General features: G+C 39.1%; 1 protein-coding gene across 6 annotated transcripts in view; it reads left to right on the top strand.

The window, feature by feature from the left end:
* ELAVL2 (ELAV like neuron-specific RNA binding protein 2) overlaps positions 1 to 13,780 on the top strand; it is an 89,506-nt gene extending 75,726 nt beyond the window's left edge. For 3 of the 6 annotated variants that reach the window (XM_017728353.1, XM_017728359.1, XM_017728358.1), the window contains 4 exons: positions 2,384 to 2,537; positions 5,030 to 5,255; positions 10,514 to 10,552; positions 11,031 to 13,780. In XM_017728353.1, coding sequence (XP_017583842.1) covers positions 2,384 to 2,537; positions 5,030 to 5,255; positions 10,514 to 10,552; positions 11,031 to 11,361 — 750 coding nt within the window. In that variant the 3' untranslated portion in view covers positions 11,362 to 13,780. The remainder of the gene's footprint in view (positions 1 to 2,383; positions 2,538 to 5,029; positions 5,256 to 10,513; positions 10,553 to 11,030) is intronic. The other 3 variants (XM_017728354.1, XM_017728356.1, XM_017728355.1) reach the window with 3 other exon arrangements.
* The last annotated feature ends 895 nt before the right edge of the window (positions 13,781 to 14,675 follow it).

Raw genomic sequence — 14,675 nt, 5'->3', positions numbered from 1 at the left:
AAGCTACTCATTGTAAAGTCCAGTTACTGTGTTGGATTGCTTAGAAAGTGGAGCTATTTGATCTATCATCATCTATAGAACTACTTCTAGAGCAAAGTCTACATAGTTAGGAGACTGGGAAAACAGCAGCACCACAAGGTATAGCTTATGGGTCTTGGCAGGCCTGTGGTGTCTTCTATTTTTACAGACATTTTTGTTTTGTTTGAAAAGATCTTGTGAGGCTTACACTCTGCAGCCTCTGTTCTGAGTCCTTGCAAGCATGCGTGCTTAGAAAGCATCCTCACAACAGGTATTTGAGTTCAACACAGGTAATGTAAAGTCCAGAGTACCTCCTTAATCTTCAGCTAACGGCGGGGGGTTTGGTTTTTCAGTTATGAAACATTGTTTGGCCAGCAGTTGCATAGATTTCTTGTTAAATTTAAAGATAAGCCACTGGTTTTCATCCTTCCATCGCTGATGGTCACTCCAGGAATTGGACATTTTCTCCAGAGGACCAGAACAAATGCGTATGGAAAGAAAAGCTTCTGTCTGACAGCTTAAAAAAGGATTGGATAGGACATTACTCAATGTATCTCAATTCCAGATGGAATTAAAAACTGTGAAACAGTTTAATGTGTTCAGTTATGAGTGGACTTAGTTGCTGTACCCACCTACCATGTAGATTCGCGGGTTGAGAGGGTGTGGAAGAGGTGGAAGGGCTTCTTTGGAAAACAAACATTAAAGTAGCTATTCAGAACTGCTTGGGTTTGGTAATTCATCATTTTACTGGGACTAGTCCTATTCCCCAGGCATAGGAAATATGTCTCCATTCCTTGGCCTTGCGTCTCCTTAAAGCCATCCTGGCAAGGGAGGCATGGAAGTTTATTTCTTAAGGAACCAAATGGGCAAGTTGAGCAAGTTTGTTCATTCCTTAGCCATTGGTTTTTTCTGCCTGGTTAGAAAAGGGTAGCTGTCATTGTCCTCGTTGCTTCTTTGGCTGAATGCGGGCAAACTTTACTCTCTGTTTTCCTGTAACTTTGAACATAGGGCTTTAGCTCTTGTGTGGTTCTCATGTGGAAAGAACAAGGCAGTGTGTCTTACCAGATTCCATGTTGGATAGCTACAAGTTTTTGAGGTCATTCCTCTTCAGCCAGCACAAAGGTACCTTGCACAAAGCCTCTGGGTGGAACTTGAAGGGTCACAGCAGTGTTCAGGGTACTGCTTGTTTAATCTCCAGCATGGTCTCTTCTGTTTTGCTTCTGCAGCAGTCTTAAGAGTCTGCTGATCTGCATGGAAATGAGACAGGAAGGATTTGAAAAGAAACATCAAAGAATGAGGCAAAAGACAGAATGACAGAATCAAGTTCCAGTTGCCCAGTATTGGCTAACAGTGCATGGAAGGGGAGGGAGAGAAAGGAGATAAATCTGACTATTTCTTGACGATCCTTTTTACTTTTGCATAGGTAAAAAGCCTAGATAAAGTATTTTGTCCTATTTGAGAAGCACAGATATTCTGTCCTAAGCATTCTTGTGGTAAAACCACTTGTACAAACTTCAGTAGGAAGTAGTGAATGTGCTGTTTTGTAGCATGTGTCTAAAGGTCAAAGAATCTACTTGATAATCTTAAAATATTTCTGACTGACACTTCGAGGCAGCAGGTAAAAAACTTATGTCCAAAAGGATCTGAGAAGCTCACTGTTAAATGGCATTTAACACCTCTGTTGCAGAAATTAACAAGCGGCTGAACAGGCAAAATACAGGTTGGATTCCAACTTAAGCCATTTGTTCTTAGGCCTGTGAAAGTGATGTAGCAGAGTTTATCTTGACCTCATCAATGATTGTGATTATGTGTCATCTGGTAGCAAGCTCAACAGGTACAAAAGACACAGCACTTGAAAAAAACTTGGAAACCTCTAAGTGCCTCAGACTGTCTTTCTGTGCCTTTGGCCTACATATCATACTAAAATCTTAATTTCTTGTATGTTTTAGTGCGTTTTAATGAGAACTCACGGAACATGGGACATTCATGGAACTTCTTAAATTTGTCACTTTAATCTTACAATCAGCTAACTGAGAACACTTTCTCCACCAAGGCTTGCTGAAATGTGTAGCTGGCTTTTTCTCATTTATTTGGAAGTAGTTTTTATATATGAGTTCATGTAGTCAGCTTCTGCTATGTAGTCTAAGTTGCATTCCTTCTGTCTTTTCAGAAGCCAGCTCCCAATTAAAAAAACCCCAAAAACCAAAAAAAAAAACAAACCAAAAAGCCACTGAACTGGTTTTGCAAAGTAACTGTTCTGTCTGCTCTTAGAGATATTTTAATGTCTCTGAACAAATAACACTGTTGTATTTCAGCTGGGTTTAAAGTGTTTATTTTCTGGGATTTTCTTTTTTTTTTTCCTAAGGTTTCTTATGCACGACCAAGTTCAGCTTCTATCAGAGATGCAAACTTGTATGTTAGTGGACTTCCAAAAACAATGACCCAGAAAGAACTGGAACAGCTCTTTTCCCAATACGGACGCATTATTACTTCTCGTATTCTGGTTGACCAAGTTACTGGTAAGTAGGCAATTTTGCATGGCCTCTCATTTTTGGACTCACAGTTTTAAGAAATACTTCATCTTTCAGTACAATAGTCTTACCTCTATAATGTAGAAAAGGTGTATGTAGGCCAGAAAATGCATTTTTCTCCTGGAACTGTTCATAAATATGCATGGAAAAAAATAGACTGTGTAGTGTACTGAGCCAGTTGAGTCATTTCCACCCTGAAGGTGCAGGTTTGAAGCTTGTTTGATGACTTGTAATAAATTTACGCCTGCCATAATCTTCCTTTCCAAGCTGCTGTGTGAAAATAGTCCCTCAGTGCCTTACAAAATGCTATTAAACTTTTTTTTCTCAAAATAAAATTTTATGCACAGCTGACTCTCTGAGGCTAGGATTACAGAAGCCCCATTGGCAATTGCTGTTAAGACTGTTTTCAAGGCTAACTCATTAAATTTGGGTGCACACATGAACTTTGAGTTCCTCAGGAGCAGATAAGTTTGGTGATTACCTGTGCCTTAAAGTACTAAGATGTACCAGGTTATTTGCATTATTACAATATGTGTCTCAATCATGTGGTTGTCAGTGACAAGTTTGTGGTTACTCTTCAGACTCAGACAGTAATACCTGTGTTTTTTTGCTGTCTCAAATGGCTGATCTTGAGGAGCTTTATAATTTTCTGCATCACCTGCTGTGAGGTCTCTGCCAGAAATAAGCAATTGAATAAAAAGCCAAGTACATGACAGGAGTATTGAGTGTACAAAGCAACATACAAAGAAGCAGGGCTCTCCAAGTTCTCCCCCTTCGGCACACTAAGGGGTGGGACGGAGGAAAGTAATTTACTCACATAATTATTCCCTGAATAAGCTAGGTTTGATTTATTTTTTATTTTGTACTTGTACCTTTTCAAAGTCACATATCCTCTTGGGTAACAAACAGCTTTCAACTGTAGAAGGTCATAAAGTTTTTAAATTGTCTTACTTTGAAAAGTTTCTACCAGCCCACATTGGAGTCTTGGCTGACCTTTAGAGGAATTTGTAAGTACTCCTTTGAGTTCCACTAAGTTAAAAGAAATCTCAATATTGACACCTAATACTTACAGAGTGTTTTAATAGTGTGAATTTTTGAGAGCATAGAGAGGCCTGGAAAGGAAAGCTAAAGGCCAAATACCGACTTAGGTATCTGTAGAGGTAGCAGATTTGTGGGACAGATTCCTGGTCTTTGTTCAATAAATAGCTGTTCACAGTAGGTTCCTGTATATCCATACGTAGAAATAGATGGAATTTAACAAATGGACCAGTAAGTAGATATAATTGAACGTCTAACATGCATGGTAATTCTATTCATGTTCATAAATCCTGCTATTTGCAGCGTATTTTTCTGGCATATAGACTGTTATTAAGGCTTAAGCTTTCTTTCTTGGTAATTTGGAAGAAGTAGGCTCACAATGGTATAAATAATAAGGTTGTGACACGAACTGACAGATAAAAAATGCAAAGTTGAAGCTGGTGACATTTGCCGCTTTAAAGCTTTCTTAGGCGTCTTCATTGTCATTTCAATGGTTTAAATCATCATTGTTTATGAACAGAATACATTTCTTGTTATTAATGTCTTTCTCAGTTGAGGACAGGTGTCTAACTTATCTGGTTATTAATGAACCAAAATGTAAAGGGGCTCTAAATGGCACTAGAAATACTACAAAGAAAACATTGATCCAAGTAATGTTGGCTGTTAGTAACTTTAATGTTAATTGGTTCAAGTATCCACAGCTCAATGTGTTTATTCTAAGACACTTTGGATTTTTGATGTGTGATGTTCCTAAGACCTTGCATAAACACTTTCGGATTCCCTTGCATGTTGCCTTTGACTTTTCTATGCCAAGAAAAGTTTCCTTCAAAAGTAATGCCTGGTGATGTATGGTGATATACTGAAACCACATATTTTACTTAGAGGTAGCCACTGACTGCTTAAACATGACCATAGTTCTCATTATTGCAATATAGTATGTGCACATCATCATCCTCTCAGCATATTTCCTCCAAAGAGAGTTTCAGGGGATACTGCAGGAGAACAAAAGGTGTTTTTTTTGCTGCTAGAGAGCAGAGAGCTAAGCTATTTACAGAATTTTTGTGAATTTAGGTACTGCAGAGTAGCGTGAGCTGACCAGAGGTTACAATGCAGCTGGGTTGGGTTCATCTCCATCCAACAAAATAGCTTTGTTTCCAAATTCCTCTTTGACTCACTGTATTTAAGTTTTTTCCATTGTTTCCCCTCAACCCTCCACACTTTTTACACAAATGTGTCTTACATCAATTAAATTAAAAATTAAAGTCAAAATTACAGTAGAAAATTCTTACTCTACACAAAAGCTCAGTTCTATTAAGCTCAAAATTACCATGTGTTCGCAACAATTGGCCATCAACAGTGACTGGTCACACAAATAAAAAGTTGGCATCTAATATTGTGGAATCTGTGAATTCATTACTGTATGCTTTTTTCACCGTGTGCAGGGGTGTCAAGGGGCGTGGGGTTTATCCGGTTTGACAAGCGAATTGAAGCAGAAGAAGCTATCAAGGGCTTGAATGGCCAGAAACCTCCAGGTGCCACAGAGCCCATCACTGTAAAGTTTGCTAACAATCCAAGCCAAAAAACCAATCAGGCCATTCTTTCCCAGCTGTACCATTCTCCAAACAGAAGGTATCCCGCACCTCTAGCTCAGCAGGCTCAACGTTTTAGGTAAGTCAAATAAATGTGCACAACTGTGCTGAAACTCGCATGTCCCCACAGCCCCTGTTTGTTTGCCTCCACTCCTGTGTTTTCCTGCTGGTCTGACTTCTCTGTGGGAAGGAAACACATGAATGTTGAACTTCAGCTATGCTCCCACAGTACAACTAAAACCAAAATGCATGCCATCCTATTGATAGTATTTCAGTGTCTAATAAGCATACTTAGCTAAACCCAGGTGGCATCTTTCTTCTACTCAGTCACTAATTTTTTTTTTTTCAAAGATTACTTTTCATTTCCTCTGTTATTCTTGATTAATGTGCAAGTCAATGAAGTTAATATTGACCTAGGAGATCTAGTGGTTTTTTCTTAGCCATAAGCATGTCACAGCCAGCTTCCTCATGCCTACCCCTACATTTTTCCTCCCCATTCTGGCTTTCAGTTTTTCCCTAGTTAGTTGTTTATGTCCTTCATGCCATACTTTGTCTTTTCTTGTTACGACCTTTAATAATGAAGATTGTTCACGTATTTTCCGCCTGTGCTTTTTGGGGATTTATGTTCCCATCATGCTGAAACTATAGGCATACAGTTCTTGTGCTATTCAGTGTATTGAAAAGAACAGATGGTGAGAACAAAGTGAAACAAACACTGTATTATCTACAACCATGAGTACCTTGGATTTTTTTCAGTGATTTTGATAATTTCTTCCCTCCCTCTGCCCCTAAACAATGTGACTGGAATGTGTTAAACAGTAATACACTCAAAGAGTATTACTGTTGTATTTTTCAAGAAACAAAACCAGTTGATAGCTTGCTTCAAAGAGAATATACCAAATTTCAAAAGCTCTCCATTGGCTAGGCTTGCTTATAAGCCAAATATTCAAGAGTTCAGGGACTTCACTTCAGAATTTCTGAATTTTTCTTTTCTTCAGCTTTTTGGCCTTACGTGCTGCAGGTGTCTTACAGGTGTGAGGAGTAGGTGTTCTGCCATAAGAGAGGGGATAACCAATTTTACTGATTTTTTTGTGGATCTTCTTACCCTTTTTTAGGTAATAAAAAGGCTGCCTTACAAGAGTGTTCTGAATAAAAATAGGCTTGCCATTATTCCATAGAGGCAGAAATTGCAGGATAGACTCAAGTGCATTGTATGAAATAAGATCATGGGTGAGCTGTTGAACAGCCTGTGTGTTACAATATACATATTCTGGCAAGTCTTGGCCTCCAGACTCCTTGAGTTGTTCTGACTGCCCATGTTCCGAGATACTCCTCTGTGTTCAGGTTCACTCAGGTGCTGGCTGGGGATAGCATTGGTATTTCACTGATACTCCAGGTAGATTTGTCATGATTCATAAAAATCCTCCCAGCTCTCAGAGCTGCTTTTGGGGGGGTTTGGGTTTTTTTGAGAGGTTCTTTTTTTTAGGTAATTTCAGTAAACTAACCCTGTCCTGCAACTTTAGGCTTTGTACCTTAAATTTTGACTGGTGGAAATTTATTTTTCTTTAAATGGAATTGTATTTTTATGAAGGTCCATTTCCATTTCACTGGGAAGTTGTTGGTTTTTTTCTGAGATACTAAGTGTAAAGTAATGCTTAAAAGCACCTTAAATGATTCTATCATTTGCCCCACATACAAGTGTAATGATAACAAAAAGCATTGAGTTATACCAACTCTGTAAATAGGAGAGAGAGTAAAATCTCTCTAAATTTATTGATGTGGAAGGAAGAAAAAAGTTTAACTGACTGGTCAAAAGGTAAACTGAGGTTGCAGACGATTGGATTTTTTTGGGGGGGGTTTTTTTGTCAAGGACTTCAGGCTAGTGTTTCATCAATAAAAGACAGTCTTACCAAATTTTAAATCTTTACACTGTAAGGGAAATCATCTTGTCTTTTAGGTTTTTTTGCTTTGCACTGTTTCATCATTCCAAGTGTGGTGCTGACTACATAGTTGAGATGGCACCAATGCTTTAGATCTTTCATGTGTTACACATGCAAGAAATCTTGGGTGCTGACATTTCAGACAGGATTACCTGATTCAGTTGCCCTGCCTCTGTTAATAGTTGTCAGAGGCCTGAAAACAGCTTAAACTTTACTAGTCAAAGCAACAGGATCAGTATAATGCTTCCTTTCTTTCTTATTAAGAGAAAACTTGAGCTGGACTTTAAAAAGCAGCTCTGTATAATTGTTTCTCAGTTTCTATAAGATGCATAACTTAAAGCATCTTTAAAAATTTTCCAGTGAAAGTCCCTGAGAATTTTTCCAGAGTACTTTTAAACCTTCAGGATAACTGATGAAAAATCATACAAGTGATACCATTACTATATTAAGTCCTCATCTGATTATATCTTTAACAAGGACCTGTAAGTGGTGGTGTTTCACTCTTCACCTTGCTCTCCCCCCCAGATGTCAATGACAGCAGGCCTCAGTCATCCACACTAAGTCTACCAACAGTAGTCAAGCATTTTTTAATTTCCTTTTTTCTGATCTTTTAGGGGTTCAGTAGTTTCTTGTCAGTGTATTCCACAAACCCAGCTCGCAGCAGAATCAATGCTCTGTAGGAAACTAAATTAAGTGTATGTTTTTTACCTAAGCTCATATTTTGATGACTCTTGAAGAGGATCTGTAATAAGACTTCCTCTTGCTGTATTTATGGTTTGCCAGGAAGAAACAAGAGCTTCTTCAGGGTAAACATTTTATGAAAAGCAGTTTAAGGGACTCCAGGAATAAGAGTAATAGGAGCTGTATGCATTGTGTATTTTGGGTATTGGCTTGGTAATTTGAAAGGGTTTAGTGTTGTGGTGCCATTCTGTAGTTGGGGGAGGTGAGGGAAGAAGCACATGGAGAAATCTTAAAAATAATATATATATATGTGTGTGTGTGTATTCTAGAAACACTTCATCCTGGAAAATCATAGCATCATAGAATATCCTGGGTTGGAAGGCACCCACAAGGATCATCGAGTCCAGCTGCTGGCCCTGCACAGGCCCATCCCCAAGAGTCACACCATGTGCCTGAGAGCATTGTTCAAACAATTCCTGAACCCTGGCAGGCTTGGTGACATGACCGCTTCCCTAGGAAGTGTCCAGCCACCCTCTGAGTGAAGAACTTTTCCCTAATATCCAACCTAAACCTCCCCTGACACAACTTCAGGGCATTCCCTTGGGTTCTGTCACTGCTCACCACAGAGAAGAGATCAGTGCCTGCCCTCCTCTTCCCCTCATGAGGAAACTGTGGAGTGTGATGAGGCCAGCCACCCCTCAGACTCACCAGGCTGAACAAGCCAGGTGACCTCAACTTCTCCTTGTACAGCTTCCCCTCCAGACCCTTCACTATTTTCCTGGCCCGCCTTTGGACACTCTCTAACAGCTCAGTGGCTTTTCTGTGTTGTGGCACCCAGACCTGCCCCCAGCACTCGAGGTGAGGCCGCCCCAGTGCAGAGCAGAGCGGGACAATCCCCTCCCTTGCCCGGCTGGTGATGCTGTGCCTGATGCCCCCCAGGACACGGGTGGCTCTCCTGGCTGCCAGGGCACTGCTGACTCATGTTCAACTTTCTGTTGACCACAACCCCCAGGTCCCTTCCCATGCTTTTCAGTGTCTCATTTTCCAGTGTGTCTGTACATCCTGGCTTGCCCCATCCCAGGTGCAGAATCTGACACTTGCCCTTTTTAAATGTCATGTGGTTGGCAATTTCCCAACCCTCTAATTTGTCAAGGTCTCTCTGCCTTAAGGGGAGTCAACAGCTCCTCCCAGGTTAATGTCATCAGCAGACTTACTAAGTATGCATTCTTCAAGTCCTGCATCCAAGTGATTTATGAAGATGCTAAAGAGCACTGAGCCTAAAATGAAGCTATGTGGAATCCCAGTAGTGACCAGTTACTCGCCAGGTATCACTGTAACCCTTTGTGCCCAACCCATGAGCCAGTTGCTCACCCATCACATGATGCGTTTATCCAGCCGTGTGCTGAACATTTTGTCCAGAATAATCCTGGGGGAGGCAGTATGAAAAGCTATACTGAAATCCAAAAATCTGACTTCCGTTGGTCAGCTGGGTAGGTTATCCTGTCATAAAAAGAAATTAAGTTTGACAAGCAGGACTTTCCTTCATGAAGCCATGCTGGCTGTGATTGTGTTTTTCAACACTTCCCAGATTAATCTCCATAATTTTACCAGGCAGTGAAGTGAGACTGACAGGCCTGTATTTTCCAGGGTCATCCTTCTTGCCCTTCTTGAAAGTCGGGATAGTGTTAGCCAGCTTCCAGTCAACTCCGTATTCCCAAGACCATTAAAAAGTCATTGAGAGAGTCCTCACAAAAGCATTGGCCAGTTTTCTGAGTGTTCTTGGATGAATCCCATCAAGTCTGATAGATTTGTAGGAATTCAGCTGGAGCAGGAGATCCCGCACAAGTTTAGGGTTGTTCACCATTTTCACAGCCGTGGTCCTCCAGCTCAGGACCCTGGGACCCTCTTAGCCCATCATTAGTATTAAAGATGGAGGCAAAGAAAGCATTAAACTTCTCTGTCCTTTTTGTGTCCATGTTTGTGGGGTGACCGTCCTCATTCTATACCTGGCCTATGTTATTTTTGGACTGCTCTTTGACATTGACATATTTAAAAACATCTTTTTGTTGTCCCCCGTGTTTTTGGCAAGCTTCTACTCTTGTTGAGCTTTGGCCACACTAATTTTGTCCCTCTAGTGGCAAGCAGCATCTCTGTGTTCTTTCCATGTCCTCCTGACTTTGCCTCCGCTGTTCTTACACTTACTTATTTTGCCTTAGTCCTACTCAGCCAAACCAGCCTTCTGCCTCACAACATTTTGGAACTGCCAGAAGGAGTAGGAATATGAAAAGTCTTTTTTTGGAGTTCATGTTACCACAGTTGCTATTGGTCGAAAATACTGCATCTGTCTTGACAGTCATGCCAGCAAACATGTAAGAAGCCTCAATAAAAGTCTCTGTCTCAACCAAGTTAGTAATGTGGAGAACTTCACCGATGTGGTCACTGACTGTAACGTTATGGTAACAATATGTGATTTAGGCTAAACTTGCGGCAGTGGTGCACTTTATGAATTGAACTTCTTATGGTTGTGATTACTACACAGCGTATTTAGTATTCACTGTCAGGTGCAACAAGGTGCCACTGCTCTTTCAGTGGTGATTCTTCAACGTTGCATGAGGTTCCATACAGTGTAATGGATGTGACAGTAATATGCTAAGTTTCCTTATTCTTAAAGGGTGGAAAAGTCTGAAGACTGAACATGTTGCTAAATGTTTTGCAGGTTGGACAATCTGCTCAACATAGCTTATGGAGTAAAGAGGTAATAAAGGATTAGTTGGTTCATAACAACCAAATTAGTTTGAAGTAATTTGCAAACTCTTACTTTTCAGTAAGACTTATGTTGAATTTTTGCATGTTGAGACTTCAGCTGAAATTGTTCATTTTGATGCATTTTGCATGAAATAGACAAACCTTTTGTAGCAGTTCCATGGAATTCCTGTTTCAAGTGACTTGCTAATCCTCACTGGTTTTATAGCATGCTTTCCTTTTGATTTTCTATGTTACATCATTTCAGACATACCTAGTACTGTTCTCCCTACTCGTGTATAATTTTTTGCATAGTATTTGCGCAGTTAGGGGGCAAAAAATATTTTTGATCTTATCTTTCTAGTCTGAGCAACATGTTCATTCTGTGAAAAGCTCTGTATCATTCTCTTCTTTTATTTTGACATTTCTTTGCTGGGGTTCCATGTGAACAGCTATATTATGATTCTGTTTTGCTTTCCCTCATTCTTTAGTAGGTTTCCTCCAATGACCATTGATGGAATGACCAGTTTGGCCGGAATTAATATCCCCGGACATGCAGGAACTGGGTGGTGCATTTTTGTGTACAACTTGGCCCCTGATGCTGATGAGAGTATCCTCTGGCAAATGTTTGGACCCTTCGGAGCAGTAACCAATGTGAAGGTCATCCGTGACTTTAACACCAACAAGTGCAAAGGTTTTGGATTTGTGACTATGACAAACTACGATGAGGCAGCTATGGCAATAGCCAGCCTGAATGGATACCGCCTTGGTGACAGAGTATTGCAGGTCTCCTTCAAAACAAACAAAACGCACAAAGCCTAACAAGTTATTCTCAGTGCATTAATACATGAAAACTCTACAACAAAGGCAATTTACAAGAAGCTCTATGCATTAGTAAATGCCTTTGTTGTATGCCAGTGTGGAAATGGGGATAAAATGACTTCTAAGCATCCTAAGAATATGTGAGATTTTTTTATTGCTAATATTTGAATTAGAACTTCTTAACTATCTTTTGTGTTTGAGTATTGACAAGAGTTACAGGGTTTTTACCTGTCACAATGCGTATTCTATTGCCTTCTTTGAAGAAGGTGGACCTTTTAAAATGTTTCAGCTAAGGGAAGAAGTTTTTTTCTTTATACATGGCTGCCTTTAACCTATGAGTAAATACCAAGGCTTTGTGTAATACTATAATTTTTCTTTCGTCATTTTTTGATTTGCTTTGTCTTTAATTTACATTGTAATGCATTATTGTTTTGTTTCGTTGTTCAAGAAAAGTATTTGAAGTTTACATTTTATTTATAAAGTTATAAGCAGTATTTATTTTATCATCTTCATTTGGGTTGGGGAATGGGAACACATTATAGAAGCTTATTGTAAGAATACTGGAGAACTTTTCGTAAAGCAGTACCTTGCCAAAGAGATAAGAGCCTCTTTGATGTGGGTTTACAAAAGCATCTATTTTTATAAAAAAAAATAAAAAATTTGGAGAAACTTTTTACTGGTCCTGGAACAAATATTTTGACTTGAATACTTTGAGAAATCTCTTCGTATGACACCTAGTGAGCTTTTAAAACTTACCAGGAAATTTGCAATTGTTGGGAAAAAATTTAGAAAGATTTATGATGTAGAACTACTTTTGAGACCTTTGTATTAAGAAGTAAAGTCAATGGGATGCACTGTTGGTTTCATTTTTTGTAATCATCAGTGGAGTCATTGATCATCCTGGTTATTAAGTGATAGGTGGCTCACTTTAATTTGTGATTTTGAAACAAATGAAAATTTAAAAAAAGAATATAAGAGCAAGCAGAAAACTTACAATACTGAGAGATGGGGGAAAAAAAAAATCTGTTCTTCCTAAAGAATTCCCTTCAGATAGAGCTCATGGTGTTTAGTGATGTACTTGCTATTGTTTGAAGAATTGTTTTGTCTTAAGAAAAGACATCGAGCATGGTTTGCGCAGTAGCAAATCAGCAGAAGTGACCTGAGTTGGATATGTTAGGAGGTATTTTGAAAGTTACGTTCAAGGCTAACACCTGAGCTTTGTGTAATGTAAATAAGACCTTAAGTTATGAACCTTTCAGCTAATTTTGATTATAGTTTTTTTTTTTAAGTTACATGCCAAGTGATGTTCAATTTTGAATGTTTTTGTATAAGTTTTTTCTTTGTAAATGGCATTAACATTGTTACTTGAGGTCTGCTTCCTTTTTTTTTTTTCCTTTTTATTTTTGTCCTGAGGACTTGAATTTACAGTGCATCAGATCTGTTGCTATTTTTGTCTGTAGATAGTCTAGCTTCAGCTGTTTATGGTGATGCAACATTTTTGTTTATAAATATGTTTGTGGTAAAAAAAAAACAAGTATAAACATATGTTTTGAGCAAATTTCCTTACATTTTTCATATGAAAACCATAAATACCTGTATGCTATTGAAGTTTAACTTTGTATGATGCTTAAGTCACTATTTGGGGAAATAGAAAAGGTCTTTACCATGTATTGAAGAAATTTAAGGAAAACAAATACAGAATATTTTCTGATTAGCATCTAGCTTATAATTAAATTTTTAAAAAAAAAGCTGAGGGTTTGATGCCTTCACCAGGATGCACTGACAACTATGTAGTTACGTCCTGCTTTTTGTATAAACTGAGATGCTCATACGCTTCCCCTTAGAAAAAGCAATGTTCTATGCATAACATAGTTGTACACTATATTTGCAGTTGGTTTTGGTTCTTATTCTTTTAAATTGTAGTTATAAAATTTTCAGTATAGTACAGTACATATACTGTGAAGCGCGTGCTAAAGTGAATAAGCAAGTTTTCATGCTGACCCACTCAATGCTATTCAAAAATCAATTGGCTTCCTGAGTACTTCTTCATTCTTAGATGCATTTAGATTGTTAAAGCTAATCCTCTGCATTAAAAGTTGTATATAGTAGAGAAATCACAAACTTTCCAATGTGGGAGAAATAGTAGCTACATGCTTCTTTCCTATACTACTGTAGCAACTAACGGCATTGATGAGAAGGCATGTAAATTGGGCTTCACTTTACAGTGTTTATCAGAGCACTTAGTAAAATATAAGGCTGGTATTTATTTGAAGTTGTATAGTATGACTTAATTCACATTTGTTGGAATAGAGAATATATTCTGTTGGGCATTTAAGAGGTTGTACATGTTTTCTTTTGTGTTTGGATTCTTTGTACTTTTTCATGTTCAGTACATCAATAAACAAAGTTGAAGGGAAAACAGTGTCCTGAGCTGGTCTTTTACCATATTTTCCACTGCTTTAATGAGTAAGTAATCTGAGTGAAAGGTTTCTGCAAAGCTCTTGAGCTGCTTGTAATTTAGGTTAGGATCTCAGTTACCAATAAGGAAGTAAGACAGTGGAGCTGTGTACCAGTTCTGATATATTAGAATTAGTGTAGAATCTTTTCACTTCAGTTTTACATTAACCACTCAATACTTAGCCTGATATAATAAATGAGAGTCATTAAACACATTCAGTAAAAATAAATTTGCTGTGTGTCTAGCAGGCTGCTGTCCAGTGTAACTACGTGAATGCCTAAGTGTGTTTTCCAAGAGATAAAGTAGAAAGATTAAGAAGTATCAGGGACTCCAAGGAGGAGATACACCAGTTGCACTGTGCTCTGGCCTTCCAGAGACAGGGGCAGAGATGAGAAAGAAACCCAGATCAAGAGCATCATGTAACCTCCCCCTGCCAGGCTGAAGGCGGTAGGTCAGAAGGAAGGGGTGAATGGACGCAAGTCCTTGCTCGGCACAACAGGCAGAAGCTCTCCTTGTTCACCTCACTCTCCCAGGTGCCTATGTACAATAAGTATGAGGCTCTGGATGTGGTAGGAGAATCAATGGATGATTAGGACGAAAGTCCTTCTCCAACAGAGGAGAAGTCTGCCTCCCTGTGTCGTGGGTTATGGACGTCACCAGGAAACTTCCTAGCCTGGTTCACACTACTGCTGCCCATGTTGCTGGTCCTCCACATGCATAGTGATGAAGCCACAACATGTAGTCCAAAGGCTGGTGTAAAGAGATTTCAAGGTCCTGGGATGGTTGGTGAAGTATTCAGGGGCACAGGTTATTTTTCCCTCTGCTTTTGTAGGTGCAGGTAGTGACACTGAAAAAA

Source organism: Corvus brachyrhynchos, unplaced genomic scaffold (assembly GCF_000691975.1).
Source record: "Corvus brachyrhynchos isolate BGI_N302 unplaced genomic scaffold, ASM69197v1 scaffold90, whole genome shotgun sequence".
NCBI classification, from domain to species: domain Eukaryota; kingdom Metazoa; phylum Chordata; class Aves; order Passeriformes; family Corvidae; genus Corvus; species Corvus brachyrhynchos.
The sequence above is the reverse complement of the archived record's forward strand: the minus strand, read 5'-3'. Positions and strand labels throughout refer to the sequence as shown.